General features: G+C 45.1%; 1 protein-coding gene across 1 annotated transcript in view; it reads right to left on the bottom strand.

The window, feature by feature from the left end:
• The window catches only part of CFAP47 (cilia and flagella associated protein 47), a 660,392-nt gene that overhangs the window by 139,115 nt on the left and 495,716 nt on the right, over window positions 1–25,561 (bottom strand). The window contains exon 57 of the mRNA XM_034754614.1: window positions 15,614–15,709. Coding sequence (XP_034610505.1) covers window positions 15,614–15,709 — 96 coding nt within the window. The remainder of the gene's footprint in view (window positions 1–15,613; window positions 15,710–25,561) is intronic.

Raw genomic sequence — 25,561 nt, 5'->3', positions numbered from 1 at the left:
GTTGTCTCGAGATGCAAACAGGTCTATCTGGGGAAACCCCCACCTCTGGAAGATGGAATGTATAATGTCCGGACGGATAGACCACTCGTGCGTTTGGAAGGACCTGCTGAGTCGGTCCGCTAGAGTGTTCTGGACTCCAGGGAGGAACGATGCCGTGAGATGGATTGAGTGGGCGATGCAGAAGTCCCACAGGCGAATGGCCTCTTGGCATAGAATTGACGAACGTGCTCCTCCTTGCTTGTTGATGTAGAACATGGCCGTGGTGTTGTCGATGAGAACTAACACACAGCGGCCACGTAGGAGATTGAGGAATGCCTGGCACGCCAGGCGTACCGCCATCAGTTCCCGAACATTGATGTGTAGGGCTAACTGGGATGCAGTCCACAGGCCCTGGGTATGGTGTTCGTTGAGATGGGCGCCCCAACCCAGAGATGACGCGTCTGTGACCAGGTGCAGAGAGGGTTGTGGGGCGTGAAATGGCATCCCCTCGCAGACCACATTGTGATCCAGCCACCAGGTGAGGGAGGCCAGGACCGAGTTCGGGACCGTGACCACCATGTTCAGGCTGTCCCGATGTGGACGGTATATTGATGACACCCAGGTTTGAAGCGGGCGAAGCCGAAGTCTGGCATGCCTGGTTACGTACGTGCAGGAAGCCATGTGACCCAGCAGGGTAAGGCACGACCTCACCGTGGTAGTTGGGAAGGCCTTGAGCCCTTGAATGAGGTTCGTGATGGTGCCAAAGCGGTTGTCTGGCAGGATGGCTTGTGCACGTCTGGAGTCTAGAACTGCGCCGATGAATTCTATTCTCTGGGTAGGTTCTAGAGTGGATTTGTCCTTGTTGAGTAGGATGCCCAACTCGTTGAATGTGTGCACTATTCTGTGGACGTGAGCTTGAACTTGCTCCTTGGTGCGACCGCGCACCAGCCAGTCGTCTAGGTACGGGAACACCTGTATCCCTTGCCGACGAAGGTACGCTGCCACGACAGCCATACATTTCGTGAACACCCTTGGGGCCGAGGATAGGCCGAAGGGAAGGACTGTAAATTGGTAGTGCACCGTGTTTACCACGAATCGCAGGAAGCGTCTGTGAGGTGGGTAAATTGAGATGTGAAAGTATGCGTCTTTCATGTCAAGGGCGGCGAACCAGTCTCCAGGATCGAGGGAAGGGATAATGGCCCCCAAAGAGACCATGCGGAACTTCAACTTTATTACGAATTTGTTGAGTCCGCGCAAGTCCAAGATGGGTCGCAGACCTCCTTTGGACTTGGGGATCAGGAAGTAACGGGAATAAAATCCCCTGTCCTTTAACTCTATCGGAACCTCCTCTATGGCCCCCATGGCCAGGAGCGTAGAAACCTCCTGTATAAGAAGTTGCTCGTGAGAAGGGTCCCTGAAGAGGGACGGGGAAGGGGGGGAGGAGGGGGGGATGGAAGAAAACTGGATAGCGTATCCCCTCTCCACCGTGCGGAGGACCCAACGGTCCGAAGTTATAAGGGACCAAGCACGGTGGAAGTGGGAGAGGCGATCCCGAAAGGAGGGAGCTGGATCCTGGGGGATGACTGAGGCGCCGTCCTCGACCACACCTTCAAAAGTTCTGTCTAGGACCTGAAGGTGGTCTTGGTGGCCCTTGGTTCTGACCGGGTTGAGGGCCAGCCCATCTTCTCCTACCACCTCGCCCTCGCCTTCTGGCAGGGTCCTGTCTCTGACGAGGTGGAGGGGGGTAAAAACGTTGAGGCTGGGGCCTAAATGGTCTGCGCTGGGGACCCGCAACATGCATCCCCAAGGAGCGCATGATTGTCCTGGAGTCTTTGAGGCTCTGCAATCGAGAGTCCGTCTTCTCCGAGAACAACCCCTGTCCTTCAAAGGGCAAATCCTGTAGGGTCTGCTGTAATTCAGGGGGCAAACCCGAAACTTGGAGCCAGGAGGTCCTGCGCATAGCGATACCTGCGGCCAGGGTTCTTGCGGCCGAGTCCGCTATGTCCAGGGAGGCCTGTAAGGAGGTCCGAGCCACCTTCTTACCCTCCTCAACCATGGCTCCAAACTCTTCCCTGGACTCTTGGGGAATCAACTCCTTAAACTTCCCCATAGAGTTCCAGGAGTTGAAATTGTAGCGGCTCAGTAGCGCCTGTTGATTCGCCGCTCTAAGTTGTAGCCCTCCGGCTGAGTAAACCTTACGGCCAAACAGATCAAGCCGCTTAGCCTCTTTTGATTTTGGCGCTGCAGCCTGCTGGCCGTGGCGCTCTCGTGCATTCACTGATTCCACCACCAGTGAACACGGTTGGGGGTGGGTGTACAAGTACCCATAGTCCTTAGATGGGACAAAGTATTTCCTTTCCACCCCTCTCGCTGTGGGTGGAATGGAGGCAGGAGTTTGCCATATCGTATCCGCATTCGTTTGGATCGTGCGGATCAAGGGTAACGCCACCCTCGATGGGGCATCCGATCCAAGGATATTCACGATCGGGTCGTGCACCTCCACTATCTCCTCCGCCTGCAGGTCCATATTACGGGCCATCCTACGCAGGAGATCCTGGTGAGCCCGAAGATCTATCGGAGGGGGACCCGTGCATGAAGTGCCTGCCACTGCCTCGTCCGGAGAGGAGGAGGAGGATGCCTCCGGTGGTACTGGATCCAAGGGGGGGTCCCGGTCCCCCTGCTCTTGGGTCGGAGCGTCACCTGCACTTGGGTCCATGGTGTCGGGTGGTGTAGACACAGAAGCCTCCACGCCTCCAGGCGGAGGCCGAGAGATGGTGGATTCTGGGGCCCTTCTGACCGAGTGACCCGAGCGAGAGGTCGATGGTAATGAAGCCCCTTGCTCCTGGTGGTACGCCCACGGGGTCCAAAACGACCAGTGAGATGGTCCATGAGAGTGGTCCTCTGCCCTCTCCTGCCAATGGCCCAAGTCTCGTTCCTCGGCCTGCCCCTGAGGGGGGTATGCCGATCTCGACAGGTCCTCCGAGGAGCGAGACACCGATCTTGGCGGCCATGGCGGTGCCGCGAAAGATGAAACGATCCCCGTGGTCTGCGGTGCCGCACGGTGCCGGTCCGGAGATGATCTATCTCTGTGCGGTGCCGGCGATCGGTGCCGGGACCGCGACCGGTGCCGATGACCTCGTCGGTGCCGGGAGTCAGATCTGGACCTCGACGAGGACCTAGAGTATGCTCGGTGCCGGGAGCGGCCCCTCGACGTCGAGCGTCGACCGTAGCGGTGCCGAGAACTACGTCTCGACGTTGACCGGTGCCGACGATCATATCGGTGCCGAGACGTAGAGCGGTGCCGCGAAGAAGATCTTGGCCGCGAGTACGACCGGTGCCGAGACGATATTCGGTGCCGGGACTGCGAGCGGCGTGGGGACCTGCTTCGGGACCTGGATCGGCGCCGAGGTTCCAGCCCTTGTGATGGAGGGCGCATCAAGGCAGGTTTCCCTCTTGACTGTACCGGGCGAGTCAACGGTGCAGTCGGTGCCGGTGGTTGAGGCGGTGCGGGCTCCGTGAGAGCTATTAAGTCTCTCGCCGCCGCGAAGGTCTCTGGAGTCGACGGGAGACACTGTATCACCGCCGGCCTCGGTGGAGACGCTATTTGCACCGGACTCGACGGCCTCGGCGCCGGAGTCGACGGTGCTGGAGGCGCTTGCTTCCGTTGCTCCACCGGCGGACGCGGCTCTACCCCCGGCACTGGGGGAGCCGGCGTCTTCGGCACGGATGTCCCCGTCTTATGGGCTTTTTTATGCCCTGGGGATAATGACCGGCGCCGAGGCACTTGCTGCGCTTGCGGTGCCGACGAGGTCCGGTGCCGGGGAGGCTTGTCTGACGCCACTCGCGTGGTCATCATAGCCGGTGCCGCCGGGGCACTGCGCACCGAGGTGCTAGGTGCCGGAGTCTGGCCCGTAGAAGGAGTGTCCGGGCTGAGTGCCGCCTCCATTAGGAGTTGCCTGAGCCGAAAGTCCCGCTCCTTCTTGGTTCTTGGTTTGAAGGCCTTACAGATCTTGCATTTATCTGTTTGGTGGGACTCTCCCAGGCACTTCAAACAGGAGTCGTGCGGGTCGCTCGTGGGCATAGGCTTAGCGCAGGAGGCGCACTGCTTGAAGCCGGGAGCGTTGGGCATGAGCCCGGGCCCGCGGCCGGGGGAGAAAGGGGGAGACGACCCCCTTAACCCCCTGAACTACAATAACAACTATAACAACTTTTTAACTATAAACACTAGAACTACAACTATAACTATAACTTCGAATGACTAAGTAAGCTAGGGAGAGTGGAGGACAGCTATGCCGCGCTCCACAGTTCCAACGACCGTCAGGGGCGGTAAGAAGGAACTGAGGGGGCGCCGGGTCGGCTGGGGTATATATTCAGCGCCATGAAGGCGCCACTCTAGGGGGCTCCACAGCCGACCCGCCGGTGTTGCTAGGGTAAAAATCTTCCGACGATCGTGCACGCGGCGCGCGCACACCTAATGGAATGGATATGAGCAAGCACTCGAAGAAGAACAAGGCCTTTTCCTAGAAAACTCAAGAACTCTTCGTTGGTACTGATATAAGGAAGATGGAGGCCCCTGTCTGGAAAATTATTTGTATCAGTTTGGGTTCCTCTTTTGTGACGGTGTATAGAGACCCAGAGGCTGAAGCATCACTGACAGGTCTTCAGAGACTGAGGCACTTTATCAGTTCTGGAATTTCATATGTCATGGCCTTCAAAAGGCAGGTCTTCAATAGTTTCCTGAACCTCTTTTGGGATACCTGATGACTGCAACCATAATGTTCGTCTCATAATCATCACAGTGGGCATAGACCTGGCTGCTGTGTGAGAGGCAACCAATGAGAATTGCAGAGCTATCTTCACCATTAACTGGTCTTTTGAAGCCACCGCTCTCAGTCAGTCTCTTATCTGTTAAGGAAGTCTCTCAGGGTATGTCTACACTGAAAGTAGATATCCGCAGCTGGACCATGACAGCTGACTTGGGTTCATGGATCTTGGGCTCAGGGGCTATTGAACTGCGGTGTAGACTTTGGGCTCAGGCTGCAGCCCAAGCTCTGGGACCTTCCCACCTCACAGGATCCTAGAGCCTAGGCTTCAGCCTGAGTCTGAATGTCTACACCACAATTAAATAGCCCCTTAGACTAAACCCCATGATCCTGAATTGGGGTTTTAATTACAGTGTAAACATACCCTCAGACAGTTGTAAAACCTTGTCCCATAGCATAAATACTTGAGACATCACAGACAGAATAGTGTGGCATTTGAAATAGCCTTCAATAGGGCTCAAATACCATGCTGGGCTTCTTTGGCTTGAGTCCTTTTTGACTGGGAGAAAAAATGGTTGCACACTCTGAAGAATTGCCCACTTGTGGGGCAAAAATTAAATGGCACTCACTCACATAGATTGTGTAGATCTTCAAAATATGATTCCTGTTCTCTTGTCTTATAGAATTTGATCAGCATTAAAATAGTTAACAATGTGGATATTTAAATCATCATCACTAGACATCTGAGTTAACACCTTACTGAGATAAGCAGAGGCATTTCAAACCTCAGTGCTATTTCTTAGCACTAAGAGGTCTTAGGTAAACATCACTGCATCAGTTACACTCAGTTCATATTTTGAAGCTTTTTTCACACCTTTAAGGGATATAGATGTTGGGTGAGCTTCTGTATTGCGCCACAGAGGGAAGGATGACTGTAGTGGTGTGGGAAGGGAGGGACACAGAAGCCCATTTATGGTTCACTACTTTGTCAGAAACTCTTGTCAGGAGTGACATTCATTACACCTCACACATTGGTGTCACGATATTTATTTAAAAGGTGATATAATATATCATTTTAAATCTAACACCATACTGGTCATTAATGTCACTGTAAAATGTTTGTAACACCTCGGTAGATGAAAATTATAGCTACTCTCTGATATTATGTCCTGGAGACTGAAGACAGACAAAGGTGACAAAACAGGTTTTTTTCTATATAAAGGGGAGAGAGGAAAGAAAATATGGAGGCAGATGACCTGCCCAGGAAATAGGGTTCTGACCTCCTGCCTCCAGGTCAGCTAGCAGCTAACCTTCCTGCAGCTTTGTAAAGGGGGAGGGCAGTGTGACCCTAAGTGCATCCCAATGCCAGAGGGCAAGGGGTTCATTCGTATCAGGTATGAGTTTCATCTGGCCTGACCAATTCAGTGTACTCGCTATGGTTAAAATCTGTATATAAAAGGTATGTAAGATATTGGAAAACTAACACTCTGATCATTAATGTTCTTGTATGATATATGCACAGGGTGTGTACAAAATATTATGAATATGTGCTAGAATTATATTCTTAAAATGTGTTTGGCAAATAATGCATAAGCACAGTCTGCCTCGAAGGATTGTATATTTGAGCCCCATCTTCAGGCACAGACAATGAAGGTCTATTTTTACATATTAGGTAAAGAAACATTATCAAGCCAACAAGTGGGGGAGGAGACAGCCTGGCATGTGTCCCAGCAGGTGAAAAAAGCTTTTATTTATCGAAGCTTTTACTTTCCACAGAATATGTTGCAAAAGTTTACTCATCTATACAAACGGAGGGGCTGAACCTCAAGTGATAAGCAATTGAATCAATTGACTGTATGTCAATATTACTGTATTACAAAAGTGTATAGAGTGAAGTCTTTTCAGAAAGCTAATGCCACACTGATGATTAACATTTATGTATTAACACCATATGAGGAAATATGGATACTTCATGATACCATGCTTTAAAGTCTGGCCAAACAGGGAGAAACCGGTTTCCTCCTAGACAGGAGAGAAGGCGGGTATTTATTTACCTGTCTCATGTAAGTTAAGCATTATGGAATCAGAAGGATGGAAGCCCCATTTATATACAGGGGGAAGGGAAGGCCACAGGAAGAGAAAAACAGGTGGAGGTCATCCTGCCTCTTGAAACAAAGTAGTTGAACTTCTGAAGATATAAGCAGAGACAGAAGCCATCTGTGGCTTCCATCACTAGATGGACACAAGGGAACAGAACTTTTACAAGCTGAGAAAGATGGGTCCTTCTACCAAGGGAGGAGCTGAAGTCTCTGGAAAATGAATATAGATGAGAAACCCACTTACACAATGATTTTTCACCCAGGCAGATAAGAGAATCCCAGCATTTTGTACTTTGGTGGAAGGTCTTGACCAAGAGAAAATCAGACATAAAAGAAAAATGACTGGTGAAAGAAACCATCTTGAACAAAGCCTATACCTTGCTAGATTTATTTTAGACCTTTTACATGTGTGTTTTCATTTTATTTGCTTGTAACCATTTCTAACTTTTTATTTTTTTACTTGGCATCACTTCACATATGGCCTCTTAATATTTTTTTTATTTTTACTATAAACCAAATCAGAGCCTTGTTTGCAGGGAAGGGTAGATTTACCCAGTTAAATTAATAAGCTCTAATGTACTTTTGTCTCTTTACAGGAACAAACAGATCTTAATATTTCTCTGAACTATCCTGAAGAGGGCTAGATATGGCAGAACACGTGTTTTTGGAAAAATCTGGGACTTGGAATGTGTTGGGGTCACCTTGCTAGTTGTTACCGAAGCTGGTGGAAGCCAGCGTGGGGCTGTAGACAGGTTGCTGGGCCAGAGGTGCTGATCCAGGGCTGTCTAGCACACAGACACTCAGGGTGTGACCTGCATGCTGTAATACTGACTATGAGCATCCTAGGCAGAGAGCTCCAGTAGCAAAGCATTGTAAAGCCCCCAGGGTTACAGGGTAAGAGGTGACATAACCCCTCTCTGGTCTGGCTTTCACCCCAGACCCTGTGACAAATGGCTTTAAGCTACATTTGTGCCCTTCCTATCCTGGGCTGCTCCAAGGTCAGTAGAGGCCCCCAGCATATCTTTAGCCTTGGCGGCCTGTCTAATTTACAGAGCCTTGTGGGCTGCACTGAGGCCATAGCACTGCACGGAACCTCCTCAGCACTGCATGCTCTGGCTCTGCTCCCTCATGTCAAGGCTTGTGAAGAGGTCCTCAGAGGACAGTCTTATGGCTGTCCCCTGCAATGCCTGCGCTAGGGGAGTCCTCTCCTAGCTGGGATAAGGGCTTTTAGGGATGCTTTATACCACTCAGGCCCCTTTACCTAGTGTAAAAGGTCTGGATCAGGGGAGAAGATCTCACCCTTTACTAAAAAAAAATAATCAAAGCTTAAATTCTGGAACACAAAGTGGCAGCATGAGTGGATGTCAGAGTACGCTATAGTCTTGTATGCCATTTAAGGCTCAACGTGATACGATTAGGAGACCTTCTGGGGGCCCATTTAAGACAAACCTTAAAGTTTTTCTAGTTTAATTCAATATTTGAGCCACTCTGTTGTTCAAAAATGTTTGTTTTGGGCAAGAATCTTTAAATTAGTTACTATACGCCTACCGTATAGAGATTTGACCTTTGCTTAACTTTTGTGCTTGTATTTGCTACAGCATTCTTAATCTCGTTGTAATAGGTTACACTGTCTTTGTCTATAAAAACATCAATAAAATGTTTTATTTAAAAAAAAGTTTCAGAACAACTCAATGCAAAAAAAAATCAACATTAATTCAAAACAATAGTTGAGAAATCAAGCCCTCAGAAGTCATTTAGTGCAACGTTAAAGTTGAAAGCTCAATTTCAATACTGCCTCTGGTGCCTATGCCTAAAAATATGGTGTGTGTGTCTCTCTCCCCTCCCAATTAGTGATATAATCACATATAAGATTAAATTAACAGCTACTGCTCACCTAAAACCAGAAAATAAACCAGAAATTAAATAAAAATCTAACATATAGCCACACTGAAAACAAGGGCTGGATCTTATTGTGGCCCTCCAGCTCCAAAGTCTTGCAAAGATGTTTCACCTTCTTTTCTATTTTTGTAATGCTGGGGGTAATTTTCAAATATAGCTAAGTGACTTTGGTGCTTAAGTACAATTTTGAAAAGAGAAAATTGACTTTCAATAAGACTTAGCAGCCTAGATACATAAGTCATATTTGAAAATGGGATTTTGGTTTCAAAGTTATTGGGGTGCTTCTGAAAATTTTACCTTTGGACTCCGTAAATAAAGTTTGTCTTTGTATTTCCCCCTAAATCATGGAGACTGTTATTTTAAACAGCTATAGTAAAATATTAAAGTAGATGGAAGTGTCCAATATGGCTCCCTGCAAACTGTTCTACTCAAAACTTAATGAGGGCTCCAGACATAAAACTTTTATGCCTGGAGTATTTAAAATACATAAAATGAGGCTCCATGAAAATGGAAAGAAATGCAACAATGTAGATATAGCTTTGGAGACTACATGTAAATTCTATTCCAATTGTCCTTCCATCTAAAAATATTTTATAAAAAATTGATTTTTTGATATTGGGGATATTTTCTGGATTTTTTGGCTATATCCAAAGAATGAGTGTGCAGATAATTTGCCATGGCAAATTTTGGTCTAGATATAGAGCTCTGATTCATTATAGGGCAAAACCGCCCTATTTCAACTGAGTTTTGGTGATTAACATATCACTAAATAAGGAACAGGGTATTTCTACCTATGCAAGGACATGCTCCAAGTTAGTCTGTCCAACCACAGCAGTTATTAAATGGATCATCATCAGCAGGTTATTCTAATTTACGATTAATGGTCTTTTCAGTTTCTAGCCCTATTGAAATCAGGAAATCTAATTTATATACAGGGGGAAGGGATGGCCACCCATCAGAGCCAAAACATACTGAAATAACTGAATATTTGGTTTCTCTGTCAGAAACTAGAAAAAGGAGACTAAGTTATGTGAAATAATAGCCTCCTCCGAGGAGTACTTGTATAGTTTAATTGCTCTGAAGTACTATACCTGGGGTGGTTAGTAAGAAATCATGAGACAGTGATGAAACCTACTGCATGGCCTAACTTAAATCTGTGAGGCAATTATACCTATTTCCCATGATAAATTCACATGAGAAGTTTTATATGGATTTGCATGGATGAATGCTCTCAGCATATAAAACAGCACATTTTCCTAATAAAGTCAGTGTAAAGTTCTGTTCTCAGAATTGAAGGGCCTGACTTTTAAAGGCGCCTCAACCAATGCTTCTTGTTTGTGCTTGCAGTTTTGGATGTGTAAATGATGTCTCTGATTTGCAAACAGATATATAGATGTCTATATTATATAATCTGTGTGTACAAAGTTAAAGGCACAGAAAGGGGAAGAGGGGTCAATTTTCAAAATCTGTCCTAACTGATTGAATTCTGGAGATTTTAAGATATATCTGTAAAAAACAAAATGAAAAACAAAAAGGTTAAACCTAGAGTCAAAGAGAACGAGGAGGAAAAGAGCAAGCTACAAGTCAAAGAAAAGAAGAAAATCAAGATCCAGAGAAGAAAGGAGCATGGTGTGGGCTCTGCTTTAAAGCCCACTGAAGTCAATTGGAGGTTTTCCATTGAATTGATTTCATTAGCCACTGCATCGGAGTCTATATTATTAAGTGAGCCAAGTGAATATGAGACAATAAAACTTTTTACCTCTGCCCTCTACATACTGCATGTCCACACATCATCTGTCCCTAAGTGCAAAGGGGAAGGAAGATAGAGCCTCCTCATAAAAAAAATGACTCCTACCCAGAAGCAAGGCTTCCATCTCCCTTAGTTGTGAACGAGGCAAGCAGCACAACATGCATCCACTCACCAATATACTGTTTACCACCTACCTATTGGCAGACACCAAGCTAGCAGGATTCTCAGAGCAAAAGGATGTACAGCTGTGCCTCGTCAATACATGTATGAAACAACAGACTAGATAGTGGGCAGTATGATTGACTTAGGGTTACCATATCTCATAAATAAAAAAAGAGGACCCTCCACGGGCCCTGGCCCCGCCCCAACTCCGCCCCTTCCCCACCCTAACTCCGCCCCCTCCTCCCTCCCACTCCCAGCCAGGGGGAAAGGGCTGCCCCAGCGCTACTGGCTTCAGGGTTTGCCGGGCAGCCCCCAGACCCTGCGCCCCCAGCCGGCGCTTTCCCAGCGCAGCTGGAGCCCGGGAGGGGAAGCGCCCAGCCGGGGGCGCAGGGTCTGGAGGCTGCCAGGCAAACCGTGAAGCTGGTAGCGCTCGGGCTTTGGGCAGCCCCTATGCCTCCGGACCCTGCACCCCCAGCCGGGCACTTCCCCTCCCGGACTCCGGTGGCGCAGAGTCCGAAGGCACGGGGGCTGCCCGAAGCCCGTAGCGCTCGGGCAGCCCGGCTCTTAAACAGAGCCGAGCTGCCCGAGCGCTACCGGTTTCGGGCAGCCTATGCCTCCGGGCCCTGCGCCCCCAGCCGGGCACTTCCCCTCCCGGGCTCCGGCGGCGCAGGGTCCGGAGGCACGGGGGCTGCCCGAAGCCGGTAGTGCTCGGGCAGCCTGGCTCTTAAACAGACCCGAAGAGTCAGGGAGGAGCAGAGCCGCCATTTTCCCGGACATGTTCGGCTTTTTAGCAATTTCTCCCAGACGGGGGTTTGACTGCCGAAAAGCCGGACATGTCCGGGAAAAAGAGGACGTATGGTAACCCTAATTGACTAGGATTGGTTTTCTGCTTTAGTATTTCCTTAAACCGATTGCTTGGTCAAGTTTACTACATACTTTATGGATGAGATTAAACTGGACAGTTCCACATGGTGTCTATAGTAAAGAACAAAAAACATCCCATGGCATCAGTCACAGCTTTTCTGTACGTCTGCATAAAATCTTTGCATAGGAAATGATCAGACTCTGCGTCAGTCCTCACCACCTTCTCTGTGATCTACTCCCTTGCTGCTGCATCTCCAGAAATGTTATTGAAACATGGAGACACAAGGTGGGTGATATAACATCTTTTATTGGACCAACTTATATAAAAGATATTACCTCATCCATCTTGTCTCTCTAATATCCAGGGCCCAACATGGCTACAACAACACTGCATTGAACCAGAGATTAATGGAATGCTAAACTGTATTATACTATTCAGCCACTAGGTGGCACTGTATGGAAAAGACCTTATTTAAAGATAACTTTAGTCACACCTGGGAGAGCATTAAAGGATTTTAGGATGAACACATCTGGTGTGTATAAACAAGCTCTGTAGCCAGTCCATACCTGGTACAGAAGTATATGACAGAGACCTCCAAACAGAGGAAAATAAATAAATAAAGAGACCATCAACTTGCAACCTCCTTCCCAATAGCTGTTAGCTAGAAGGGGAAGCAAAATACATGTCCAGAAATACCCCAATCTGTGACAAAATTTGGAGGAAACTGAGTGGTTAATCTCACATTTCCTTTCTCCATAGGACCCCCTATGGCTATTTCCAGGGGAAGTTGATACAGGCTTTAGTTTGTATTTCTCCAAAGGCTAATTTGTTTGGTTTAAATCCATATAGAGAAGGGGAGGGCAAACTATGGCCAGCAGGCTGGATCCAGCCCATTAAGGCTTTCAATGTGGCTCACAGGATTGCCAGCCCCTGGTGCAGTGGGGGCTAAGGCAGGCTCTCTGCCTGCCCTGGCCCCACACCGCTCCTGGAAGCCACCGGCACCATGTCCCTGCGGCCCCTGGAGGCGGGGTGGGAGTCAGAGGGCTCCGTGCGCAGCCCTCGCCTGCAGGCATCATCCCCCCACAGTGCCCAGTGGCTGGGAACGGGGAACCGCGGCCAATAGGAGCTTCGGGGGTGGTACTCACAGGCGAGGGCAGCACGTGGTGGAGCTGCCTGCCCCACCCCAGTCCCAGGAGCCACTGCTGGACATGCTCACCACTTCCGGGAGCGGCGCAGGGTCGGGGTAGGCAGGGAGCTTGCCTTAGCCCCACTGTGCGCTGCTGCCACCCCGGAGCTGCTCGAGGTAAGTGGTGCCGGGCCAGAGCCCACACCCCAAACCCCTCCTCCCTGCCCTGAGACCCCTAACTCCTGGCCTTGAGCCCCCTGCTGCACCCCTCCTGCACCTCAACCCCCTGCCCTGAGCCCCCTGCTGCAACCCTGCACCCCCTATCCTGAGCCTCCTCCTGCATCCCGCACCTCTCCTACCCCCTAATCTCTTGCCCCAGTCCTACATTCATGGCCCTGCATACAATTTCCCCACCCAGATGGGGACCTTGGGCCAAAAAGTTTGCCCACCCCGATATAGAGTATTTATGTGAATGTGTATGGTTATATATTGATAGAGATAGACACACACACACATATACAACTGTATGAAACACCACCTAGAGCAAAGGTTTAAGATTCATAATCTAATAAAATGCCTTGTACAACTTGAAATTGCAAAGCATAATTTACAACATGACCTACACAAAGATCCTGTTTTGAAAAAAAGCATTTAAATGGCTTGAATAAATACAGAAATCTTTCCATCATTTCTGGGATGAGGAATAGATGATTGTTTTTTATATTAATATTGGAGCAAAAGATGACAGTATCATGTTATGAAAGACCTGCAATTATTACTGAAATCCCCTAAATTATGAATTCATCCTGAACTAACCACAAGATTGCTCTGTATTGCTGTATAACTTCAGGAAACAAGTTGCTATTAATGTACAACTTGTCTATAAATGTTTGTAAAATTTACAATAGTAAAGGTAATAAATTACTTTCAGATCCTATATCAGTTAGATGGCATAAGTATAAATTAAAACATTGCACATAAAGACTAAAAAGTAAATATTTCAGTTATTTCCTGGCAAGTCTTAAGTTCTGGCTTCCAGATTTCTCTGAAATAGTTGAAAATATCAAACACTGTAGGAAAATATAGAAAACAATAGCTTTCAATGGACAAAGTGCCTTGGGAAAAAAGAAGGGATGAAAGAAGATACATGCTTAAATACAACTGAATGATTGTAAAAGCTATTTCTTGCTTTCTTTACTGTTACATGAACTAAAATAAGGGGAACTTTCAATTGTTAAATTATTTTACTTCCAGAAATTCTTTTCTCCTACTTTCTCCTTAACTGATCCCTTTAAACTGATAATTTATCAAAAACAAGGCCAGTCTTAAGGGAAAATAGGACCCTGGGCAAACTTGTATTTTGGCACCCCTGACCTCCATGGGCATGGTGCCGCCCCCCATTGCCCCTGGCCCCCACGGGTGCCCCCCATTTGCCCAGTGAGCTCCACACCTCCCATTTGCCCCAACCCCTACACTGTGCCTCCTTCGCCCCAAACCCTGCACTCCCCCTCCTGCGCCCATTTGGGTTAAACTGATCTTGATGTAGAGCAGCTGTCATTGCTGCTCCCTCCCTCCCTTGAATTCTGCTCCTCTGCACACCCCTAGAGAACTGTGGGGGCGGGCGGGGGGAGGGGGAAGGAGTGATGTCAGGGCTGCCTGCATCCAGGTGACTTTCCCCACCTGGGCTGCATAAAGGGGAGGACAGGAGAGCAGCAGCCCTGGTGGGGAAAGTCGTCTGCATGAACAGAGAACTTACTGTTGCTCCTCACTCCCCCCATCACAGCCCCTAGGGAGAAGTGGAGGAACGTTGGCGGGAAGGGGGGGGGGCAGGGGCAGCAATATCTGTGCATCACCGCTCCCCCTTCCCTTTTTCCTCTGACAGGAGGAAGCAGGGAGAAATCTGGGTGCCCCCCAATGTGGCGCTCTTCTGCCAGCCAGGAAAAGCTTCTGACTACACCAGCAGTGTGTACCTCTGTGCTGCCACATGGTGCCCACTTGACCATGGCACGCTTGGGCAGTCACCTGGGTGGCCCACGCCTAAGGCCGGCCCTGTCTAAAAAGGGCCTTTTTCATTGAAATTTCTTCTTCTCCCTTACGCTGTATTAGGGAAACCATGTGTTGTTGCAAGAGAAATACATTAAACTAATAACTTTTCATGTACATGAAGAAGGAACTGCTTTTCAGATATACAGATCTGTATTTATTCCACACACGTATTATGTTACTAATTTGGGAATCTAAACAGGTTGTTTGGGGTCAGTTTTTGTTTCTTTTGTTTTTCATTTTTTTTTAAATCCCTTCAGTTTACATTTTAATAGGAGATCTACCAGCTAGATGCTTTTTCCACCTATTAGCTCACATATCTTTGTATAATGCTATTACTAATCTTCACAGACGTAAAATGAACTTTGTCCATTTGGCTCAATATAAGATAGCTTGGTTTACCTTAAATGAATTTATCCTCCGCCATTAAAAGCACTTGCTTCATGTAAACAATATGACACGATATTTTGCAAGGGGTCTTACACTCATTTTTTTGGTTAGTTAGCCACATTCTAGAAAAAAAATGCAGTGACCTCTTGTTTCTTTTATATATATCAATAACAACATTTGTAGCCTTCCTTCCTAAAATGGGATAATCAAATGTCATGCTTCATGGTGTAATACGATTATTACAGGGTAAGGAAGGAATGTCTATTTCTACCACATACAGCACTGCACAATTGGCAAGCCCCAGTTTCGGGAATGGGTGTAATTCTTTCCTATGAAGTATAAGGTGTTGGTCACTGGCTCACTGATTTAGGACGAATTCCTTGTCCCAGTGAAGTCAAACTCAATATATCATAGTGCAAACTTCTCAAACTTTTAAAATTATGTTTATATACACAATGTAACTTCCTATATATTTCAAGGTTTATAAAAGATGACACCTTGTAGAACCACATAGCATATAAACAGTAAGCCACATACCTTGCGTCTGCTTCAGTGGAAGATAGAAAGCAAACTCCTTACTGCTGGAGCGATGCAGGACAGATGCACTGAGAGGACATATGGTCTGTTCCTGATCTAATGGGGAAAAAAGGGAGAAAATAATTCTTTCACTTCAATGTCACATTCAAGGAGTGAAATTCACTGGAATTTGAAATGTGATCAAATGAGTTCTCTAATGAAAGAGCTTCACAAATTAATGTGCTTCAAAGTGTACTTTGAAACAGGAGGTGAAATTTTTGAAGGGTCTCCCAGTGTTTTAATCACTTTCCTTAATATGCTGAATGAAATTGTAGATTTAAACAAGGAAATCCTGTTAAATATCTTTATAATAAGAGAGACGAGGTAATATTTTTTATTGGACCAACTACAGAAGTTGGTCCAATTGAAGATATTGCCTCACCCATCTTGTGTCTATAATATTCTGTGTCCAATATGGCTACAACAACGCTGCATTTACAAGAAGATACATATTACCATTTTTTTAAATCAAAGGTTAAAAGTGAAAATTTTCTCAGTTAGAAAGGTACTCAATGCACAAAAGAAATTGCCTACGATCCAAACATTAATTTACTACTCATATGACTCACAATATCACACTCCTTATTGTATGCTACCATATTCTGGATATAAATATTTGAAGACCAAGGCAAGTAGGTGGATAAAGAAACAAAACGGCTGATAGTATAAAACATGTAAGCCCTGACAACAGCAAGTGAGTTGGAGCTAGCAAAACTGCAACATGAGGAAGAGATGCCACAGAGGTTAGATAATGAGAAGATGCTGTTGCTGTGACAACAAGAAGTAACTGGATCAATTATACAGGCTCTGATCAGTTACTAGTCCATAAAGATCCTGCATATTTAAATCATTGTTAGTATTTTCAGATGCAGTGACATATTTAAAAAATAAAATGGGGGGAGGGATAGCTCAGTGCTTTGAGCATTGGCCTGCTAAACCCAGGGTTGTGAGTTCAATCCTTGAGGGGGCCACTTGGGGATCTGGGGCAAAATCAGTACTTGGTCCTGCTAGTGAAGGCAGGGGCCTGGACTTGATGACCTTTCAAGGTCCCTTCCAGTTCTAGGAAGTATTTCTATTTTACATTTAATCCTGAAAACATTTATACCCAGGCAGGGTAACTGGACGATTTACAGGTATGTAACCAATAGAAGCAACCCACCTGACCAGGAAGGCCTGTGATGCATTTACAGGCATGGACATGCTGCACAGTCATGATCTGATTTAGGTAGCTAAATTACTGAGAGAGAGGGCATTTTGGATAAATCAACAATCATATTGTAGGTAGTGCAGCCTAATGGCTAGAACTGGACTGGGATTCAGGGGACCTGCATTCTCATCCCAGCTCTGCTACTGGCCTACTGAGTGACCTTAGGCAAATCATGTCCCCGCTCTGTGCCTCAGTTTCCTAATGTGGATAATGATGCTTACCTCCTTTGTAATGTACTTTGGGAGCTACAGATGAAGAGTGTTATATAAGAGCTAGGTGTTATTATTGTTAAAACTATTTCTGAGGCATGCACTGAAGACTTGTAAGTCTAATCATGTGCCTGGGGTCTGAGCCTCTGCAGGAAGACATAGCATCAGCAAATCGGTACCTAGCTAACAGAGGTGATACTTAAAAGGAAGAAGCAGGAGAAGACGGGGGGGGAGTTAATTCTAAGAACCTGAGCCAAATGGATTGATTGTGTTCAGTGAATGTGACATGTGTGTGGACACGGACATTGAGAATGATGAAATGACCTAACAAGGACAAGACGATGTTATACAGCCACTGTCTTAAGTTACCTTGAAGGTTACTCTGGTGTGTGATGTGGTCACTGTGGAATCAGAAGCCAAGCCTGAGCACTATTATTACTTAATTAAAAACCAAAAGCTATGTGACTTACTCTACAATCTGAATTAATTTTATTTATTTTTTATATTACCATATGACCCAAAATGTGCTAGGCACTGTGCAAACACAGAGGAAGAAGCAGTTCCCACCTCAAAGAGCTAAGTTTGCAGAGACAGAAAATAGAGAAAGGATGGGGGACAGGGAACATGGTACAAGCAAAGAGATCTGGGGTGGGGGGACAGGAATACATTTTATTAGCTACTGAATTTTTCTTGTTTTTTTAAGTGTAAATATACTGATTTGTGGACAATACTATATTACTGAGTTTTCAAAACCAACTCTAAGTACTCAGATTAAGGAGGGAGAGAGAAACTGACAGCCATTTAGAAAGAGATCCAAGAAAAACGGACATGAAGGAAGGTCACAGCAGTGTCTGGCAAAGATGTCCAATTTCACTAATTTAAATAAGACTAAGTGAGTGTAGTGAGGATTACTTGAGGGAAGGAGACCTAGCTTTTGAGAGTGTGTCCATGCATTTGCATGTGGATGAACTGATTTTCCAAACTTGTAGGATAGAAACACAGAGTTTAAATCAGGCAAATACATTTTACAGCACCTCTATTGTACTGAGAAGTGAGACTATTAACTACAGATATATAGACAAATGCTCTCTCTAAACAACAAAGTTAACAGGAATGTGCCTTCATTATCCAGTCTTTAAAGGACGTTGATTTCACCTCAGAACCAGAGAAAACAAAACATGCATAAAACAAAGATAGTATATCTCCAACTCTCCGGTGAAACAGGGAATTTTAAAACATCCCTCTGAACTTCAGCCTGTTTTACCTGATAGAGGGCCACACAGGTAAAAACTGTCTGACTGCACCTACAACGCGTGACTGTGAGACTATTTTAAGGATACCCAAAGCAGGATGGGTGGGAAAAATTTACATGCTTTTCTTAAATACAATGTCAAGTTAATGGTATGGCAAGCCATTTTTATTACATCGACATACTGCAGCGGAAGGAGCTAACTGTTTTGTAACCTTACTCTGTAAAACTGAAGGAACCTCCTAATTGTTTCCCCAAGTCTGTAATGCACTAAATTGATTACAGCAAGTTTCTCTCATTTGAAGCCTTCTTGCTGTGATCAGGATTTTGCAATGATCACAATAACCTTCACATAAATATTTATTCAACACTAAAGTTATTTTTCACAAAACTGTTCAACTACCTCCGGGGATATGGTTATTGTAAACTAATTACACCATGTGAAATTAAAAGCACTGGGCGATACCTCATGATGTCCTAGAAATGTGCATATCTTAACATAACCACACTTATTAGTGGTGGACATGATGGTTGCAGTTATGCCAAAAACAATGCAACTAATCTTAGCACTTTTATTTTAAATTGATTAACCACTCTCTAAGTTGATCTCAAAAAATAATGAATTTCTTTATATCTGTGATAATTTAGGCCAATGCTGGTGTACAAATATGCTGTGATATTTATTTCCAATATATTTTTACTGTAAGAAATATAATAGTGATTGATAAGTTGGAATGTGCACATTTGAGGTAGGCTGGACACGTGATAAAAATGGGAGAAAAACAACCAGCAAAGAAAGCATGTGAAAAAGAGGACACCAAGAAAAGGTGAGCAAGACCACGGTTACAATGGAGAGAGACTGTCAAGAGAAGTTTTAAGAGAAAAGGACTGGACCCCTAAGACCTGTCCCATGGACCAGAAAAGAGTGGCAAAGAATCGTAGTCACCTCCACTCCCATGTAAACAGGAAAAGGAGTCAAGAGGTGAAATGAAGTGATATTTTTTAATGCAAACAAACAATTCTTTACATCAGATTTCCTCTATGAGTTCAGTATTTAGTTCAGTTAAATAAATGAATAAAGGGGGCAAGTAAGTAATAAGAGAGCAGTCTGAAAACATGTCTAAAACAAGTGGCAATTTCTGCATGGAAATGAGATGATTGAGCTACTGTGTGTACAATTCTATCTTGAAAATACTATTAGCTTTAGTAATCCACAGTATTTTAATGTCACTGTGAACAAGCCCTAGCTAAATGCCATCTCAAATATTGGTACAGGAGATCAGTTTTGCTTAAGATAAATATACAAGTAGATAATGCTAGATGCCAAAGATGAACCAATTACCAGCCTCAGATGATTATTAACTAGCACTGAGACTTGAATCTTTTGTTTGAGCACAGATCTTTAGTCATTTGGGTAGATTGCTTGTAAACACTACAGCAGAACCACAGAGTTACAAACAACTCGGGAATCGAGGTTGTTTGTAACTCTGAAATGTTTGGAACTCTGAACAAAACGTTATGATTGTTCTTTCAAAAGTTTACAACTTAATACAGCTTTAAAACTTTACTATGCAGAAGAAAAATACTGCTTTCCCTTTATTTTTCGTAGTTTACGTTTAACATTACTGTACTGTATTTGCTTTTTTCTCCCCTCTGCTGCTGCCTGATTGTGTACTTCCAGTTCCAAATGAGGTGTGTGGTTGACTGATCAGTTTGTAACTCGTGTTCATAACTCTGAAGTTCTACTGTAGTTAATTTTTTCTTGAAACTTGGAAATATTTTACCCATGAAGTTCAGTGGTTTCAGTGTCAGAGAAGATGTTCCCAGATGTTGCTTCAAAATTTGCCACTGATGAGTTGATGCAGAGAAAAATACATAGATGCTTTGAATTACATTAAAAAATTCAGCAGCTTCACTAGAAGCTGATGCTGCATCACTGACCACCAAGTTCAATGAATGAGAACTGCATGGGACAAAAATAAAAAAGCTTGAGGTTTAACTTTCGGATCTGTGTCTGCAGTCCTCTGTTCTTTCCTCTTATGTTGGCACCATTATCGTAGCCCTGACCTCTCGTGTCAGCAATCGCAATTCCCATATCTTCCAAGCTTTTTAAGAGCACATTTGTCATACCAGCTCCTATAGTATCATCAAGGTCAATAAATTCTAGAAAATGCTCTCTGACCGTCACCATTGCAGGGACATTTTCACTAGGTTCTGTTGTTGTTACAAAACACACCATTCAAGTCATTTGTTCCATACGGCTGATATCAGGTGTGCAGTCCAGAATAACAGAGTAATATCTTGCTGACTTCAGATTTGCCACAATCTTCTGTTTGACTTTTGTTGCCTTTAACTGTATGATCTCATTTTGAATTGTTTTTCCAAGGTAGTGGTGTTTGTACATTTCTTGGGTGGTGACTCTTCTTAGATGATCCTGGAGTACAGCATCAAACTCAGCCATCAGCTCCACAATTTTAAGGAAGTTTCCATTGTTTGGCACATACAGCTGATCTGAAGTGCCACACAGTGCTAGTTTTGGGTAGCAAGCATTCTCACAATGACAATGAGACTTTTCAGAACATTTTGCCAGTAAAGAGAGACTGATGCAATCTTCTTTTGATGCTGATCATCTATGGTGGACTTTAACCTTAGTCTCATCTCAAGCTCTTTCCACCTATGGAATGCTCTCTGGTGATCTGCTGCCTTCTCATGGCATGCCAGATTTTTAGCCAGATTTTTCCAGTCCTTTGTTCCTGTAAAACCCAATGTGGCTGGAACATTAGACTGGAAGAGTTTGCAACAAAAACAATATGCAGCATTCTGGGTTTTTGAGTACATAAGCCATGGCCTCTCCACTTTGTCACCATTGGGGATTTCATGCCAGTAATGTGTTGGATGGAAACTTCTATTTTCATTGTCTTTGGGGAACATGAAGTGTTTCACTTGCTATGGCCCATGCAGTACAAGGAAGTCCCTCAGGTTACTGCTCAAGTGGGTCCGCAGTCCTGGATCATCTAGACTTAAGGAACTAAACTCAACAGCAGCTGTTTCTTGCGCCTCCACCACACTCTTCTCTGATCTACACTTTTCTTTAGGAATGTGCATGGTTACATCCATTTGAGATGGAGATATGGATGCTGCAGTAGCTGCCAGGTCACCTGCACTCTGACTGACTGGAAGATCTGGCATCTTCTCACCACTCACATCCTCACTGGAGCCGGAAGGCTCACCGTGAACATTTGTGTCTATGTATCTCAGGAGAGCTCCTTCCTGCTTAGATAGAAAGCAAAGGAAGCTTTTCTTTCTTTTTCTGAATGCTGTCCCACAGGGGCATTTTCTTCTTTCACTCATGACTGCTGTTCTGTGCCAGCTATAGTGGCTCTCAACACTCAATTGAAGGGGACAAATAAGCAGGCTGGTAGCAGGGCCTGAGTGAGGGAAGATATCAGCATCTTAAGGGCCTAACTGGCTCCTACTACTTCAGTTGACTGCCTGTCCTCCTCAAGTGGGTTCAGGGAAGCAGCAGGAAACAGGAAGCTCCCTGAGAAGCTGGTGTGAATCAGTCCAGGTTCATGGGTGTCCTAAAGAATTACATAAGAGGCTCCTCCTCCTCTCTCTCCCTGCAGCTCCTGCTGCTTTCTGTTATTCCCTCTCACCTTTTCTCCTGCCTGCCTGTCATGTCTCTTGTGCCCTCCCCTTCCTCCAGCATAGCACTCCATCATCTTTGTGCATTGTGATAGACCCAGGCCAGTTGGGTGAAACAAAGTAGTAGAAAGCAGATATACTGGCCACTGGATTAGCAGTTTTCTGTTCCCTGACTGACCACAGCAGGGGCTGCTCCAGGCTAATGAGAACACCTGACACCAATTAATCTGGAAAGAGTCAGGTGAGGCCATTGAGGTAATGTGAACACTTGACTCTAATTAAGGCCCTTTTTGATACTATAGAAGGGCTCACTCCAGTCAGACTGGAGAGAGCCAGAGGAGAGGAAGTGTGGCTGAAGGGCTGGTTAATGAAGACACCTTCAAGCCATCAGTAAGGGAGCCCTAAGTTAAGGATGAAGAAGAGACAAGCGGGAGAGCTGTGGGGAAGTGGCCCGGGGAAATGTAGTAACTCTAGCAGTGGAAGGTCAGCTGCCAACTGCTGCTGCCATTAGGATCCCTAGGCTGGAACCCAGAGTAGAGGGTGGGCCTCGGTTCCCCCCAATCTGCCACTACAGAAACACCTCCTGGGAGGGGAAGTCAGGCCCCCATCAGGACAGGAGGCTAAACTAGGGACAACAGAGACTGTGGGAGTTCTCTCACCAACCTCCTTGCTGGCTTATGATGAAAAGGGCTCAGTAGACTGTAACCCTGGCCCTAGAGAGAGAAGAGCTACGTGGAGGGTAGCAGTGAGCCACTGAGGCTAGCATATACTGCCTAGAAGCGCGGGACCCACGGGGACAAGGTCGGAGCTCTGCCATAGCATCTAGAGCAGAGAGAATACATATGCACCAGCAGCAGACATAATTTTCTACACTCTGGGTCCTAGTGGCACCCCCCCACAGTCTGGCAACTGAGGTGGCCGCCTCAGTTCAACTCATGATAAGGCCAGCCCTGTATAGACAATTGAGGTGAAATGTTGGGCTCACTGAATTCAACACAAAATTCCCATTAACTTCAGTGGAGCCAGGATTTCACTCCTGGTACATATAAAAGTTTTATGGTTTCACTTTCTCTATTTTTTATATCTGTAAAGAATTGCTAGGGTGGTGCTGTCATTTAAAATTCACAAGTACAGAAATAGTGCTTATGAGTGTTCTTGGTTCGGTAAAACTTGAGAATGAAAATGATCAGTCTTCCATCCCTTGTCAATCTGATCGATATAAACTAGCTACAGATTGAACCAGAAGAAATGCAGCACTGAATCATCTGTGATGTTTGTCAACCAATGCATACTGCCAGGAACGCCGCCAGCTTTTCTGCCGCCCTAGGCGGTGGAAGGTCCCGTCCCGAAATGCCGCCCCCCACAGAGGCGGTGGAAGGTCCGCTGTAGAAATACCTCCGCGGTCGCCGTCCCTCAAATTGTAGTGCCCTAGGCAACCACCTGGGTCGCCTAATGGATTGCGCCGGCCCTGCATATTGTAATTTGCCATTTACAGACTTTTTAGACAGTTTTTTCATACATCTAGGGCAGAACTCCTCATACAATAATTATTGCTTCACAGTTCTTTTCATGTTTTGAAAACCATGATAAAGCCAACTTTTTATGAAAAAAATTCCTCTAACACACTATCTAAAATAGTTACACAAGTTTTGATGTTTAAGGCTCATACGTCTCTAACTTAGATCCTCTATTTCCCCTGTTGCTGTGTTTAATTCTCTTAAGAAGTGTTACATGGTCTAAAACACAATTTGTAAAGATCACAATCAATCAAACAATTCATTCTGCCAGCTGACTTGCTACTTTCTGTCAGTTTCCCATGTAGTTGAGTTCTACCCCGATATTGTTCTCCTAATCTCCTTGGCAACAAATGTGGTGAGGCCAATGCAAGAGTATGGCCACTAAATAAGGGTATGAATTCCAGTAATATACTTTAAAGCTAATATATTACCTGAAAGGCTTCAGGGTGTTAAAAATGTGGGCTCTTACATGACTAAGCCTACTACTGTAAACTACAATTTATTCCTGTTCAATAAGACAGATTTATTTACAGACCTGGGTAGATCTATTTGGTTTTGGTTGTCAGATAGCATAGTCATTTCTACCCTTAGGATTAATATTTTTCAAGAAAATAAAAGGTTTAAAGAATCACTGGAACTAGTGGCCATCACTCTCAGGGCTACAATAATAAGGGCTTAAGTCTCAGCGATCATTCAGGTGGTTTTATTACTTGATATGCTACTAAAAGCCAATGAGACCATTCATTTTAATGCATAAATTTGTATATGTATCAAAAAACCCCAAACCCAAAACAACACTCCCTCTCAAACCCAGACTTTGCATCTAAAATATTTGTATTTAACTAACCCCAGAGACAGGATTATTACTAATGGTGAATACTATGGCAGTTTTCTATGGACATTTCTGATTCATTTGTATTTTTCTAACTGTATATCTTCATTGTCAGAGGAGCTCCAACAGCCAGGATAGGCACTTCAGTTTAAATCCGATTAAAATAAAATTTAGACCTATCACATCATGGGATAGGGATGTCAGTGACTATACTGGAATAGTGCTCAGTTCTTGGCACCTTGATATCAGAATGATACAGACAAATGGGATGGCATTCATAGAAGACCAATAAAAATGGTTGGGGGAACTACCTGACTTGAACTGCAATGAAAAATTAAGAGTATGGGGTAGTTTCACTACATTTTGACGATGGGCACATGCATGCAAACACTTATTAGGGCGTGTGCACATATCCTTACTCACGCACTAAGTTCCAGTAAATCCTACCCTTGAATGAGAGAGCACCACTATATCAGCTCATGTGTCACCTCTCTTCCCTCCAGCTAGTGTAGGGGACACAGCCAAGGGAAAGAGGTGTGGCTACACTATCTCTATGGCCTGGCAACACCCATCAGCACTTGAGTGTTGCAGTCATAGGCAGCCAGCACAACATAAGCACTTAAATTGCACCAGGAGATTAGATGGGCACAGAATTATGTGCTTCCTCTTCTCCTTAGCTGTAAAAAGTATTGCCTGCTACTGCTCAGAATCTGGACCTTTGTGTGCAGGAACTTGCCTATGAGGGCTACATCTACTTTTTTAAGGTTAGTGTGGCTGTAGTTAGTAGCAGAGTGGTCCTGGCATGCCATTCCTTGACCAGTTGACTGCCTAAAAGGATGTCTCAGTACACTCAGAGCTCAGAAGAGATTTCAGAGCCCTCCAAAAACAGAAGACAGTACAGGATGGTGATAGGCTCTGATTAGTGATTTATTATTTTATTTTTGCCTGGGCCCATCAAAGCTTTTGTGAGAAGTAAAGGAGCAGCTTATTCACCGTGAAGCACTGTATTCTGTGTTAGTAAAAATATTTAGTGTGAATTTGCATTTTTGTATTATGTCTGTGGTCAATTTTCTTTTACAGTTGTAAGACTGCTGTACGTATCACCACAGCCAGTGACATGATCATCATCAACAACCTAGTTACACTGCTGCACATTCTCTTTTGTGAGAAGTTTGAAAAAATATATTTGAGAATAAAACTATTTAAAGAGAAATTTAGAAAATCTGTTATGAGACTAAAGCCTCTACTTT

The sequence above is a fragment of the Trachemys scripta genome, chromosome 1 (genome assembly GCF_013100865.1).
Source record: "Trachemys scripta elegans isolate TJP31775 chromosome 1, CAS_Tse_1.0, whole genome shotgun sequence".
NCBI classification, from domain to species: domain Eukaryota; kingdom Metazoa; phylum Chordata; order Testudines; family Emydidae; genus Trachemys; species Trachemys scripta.
This window is presented reverse-complemented; position numbering and strand designations above follow the sequence as displayed.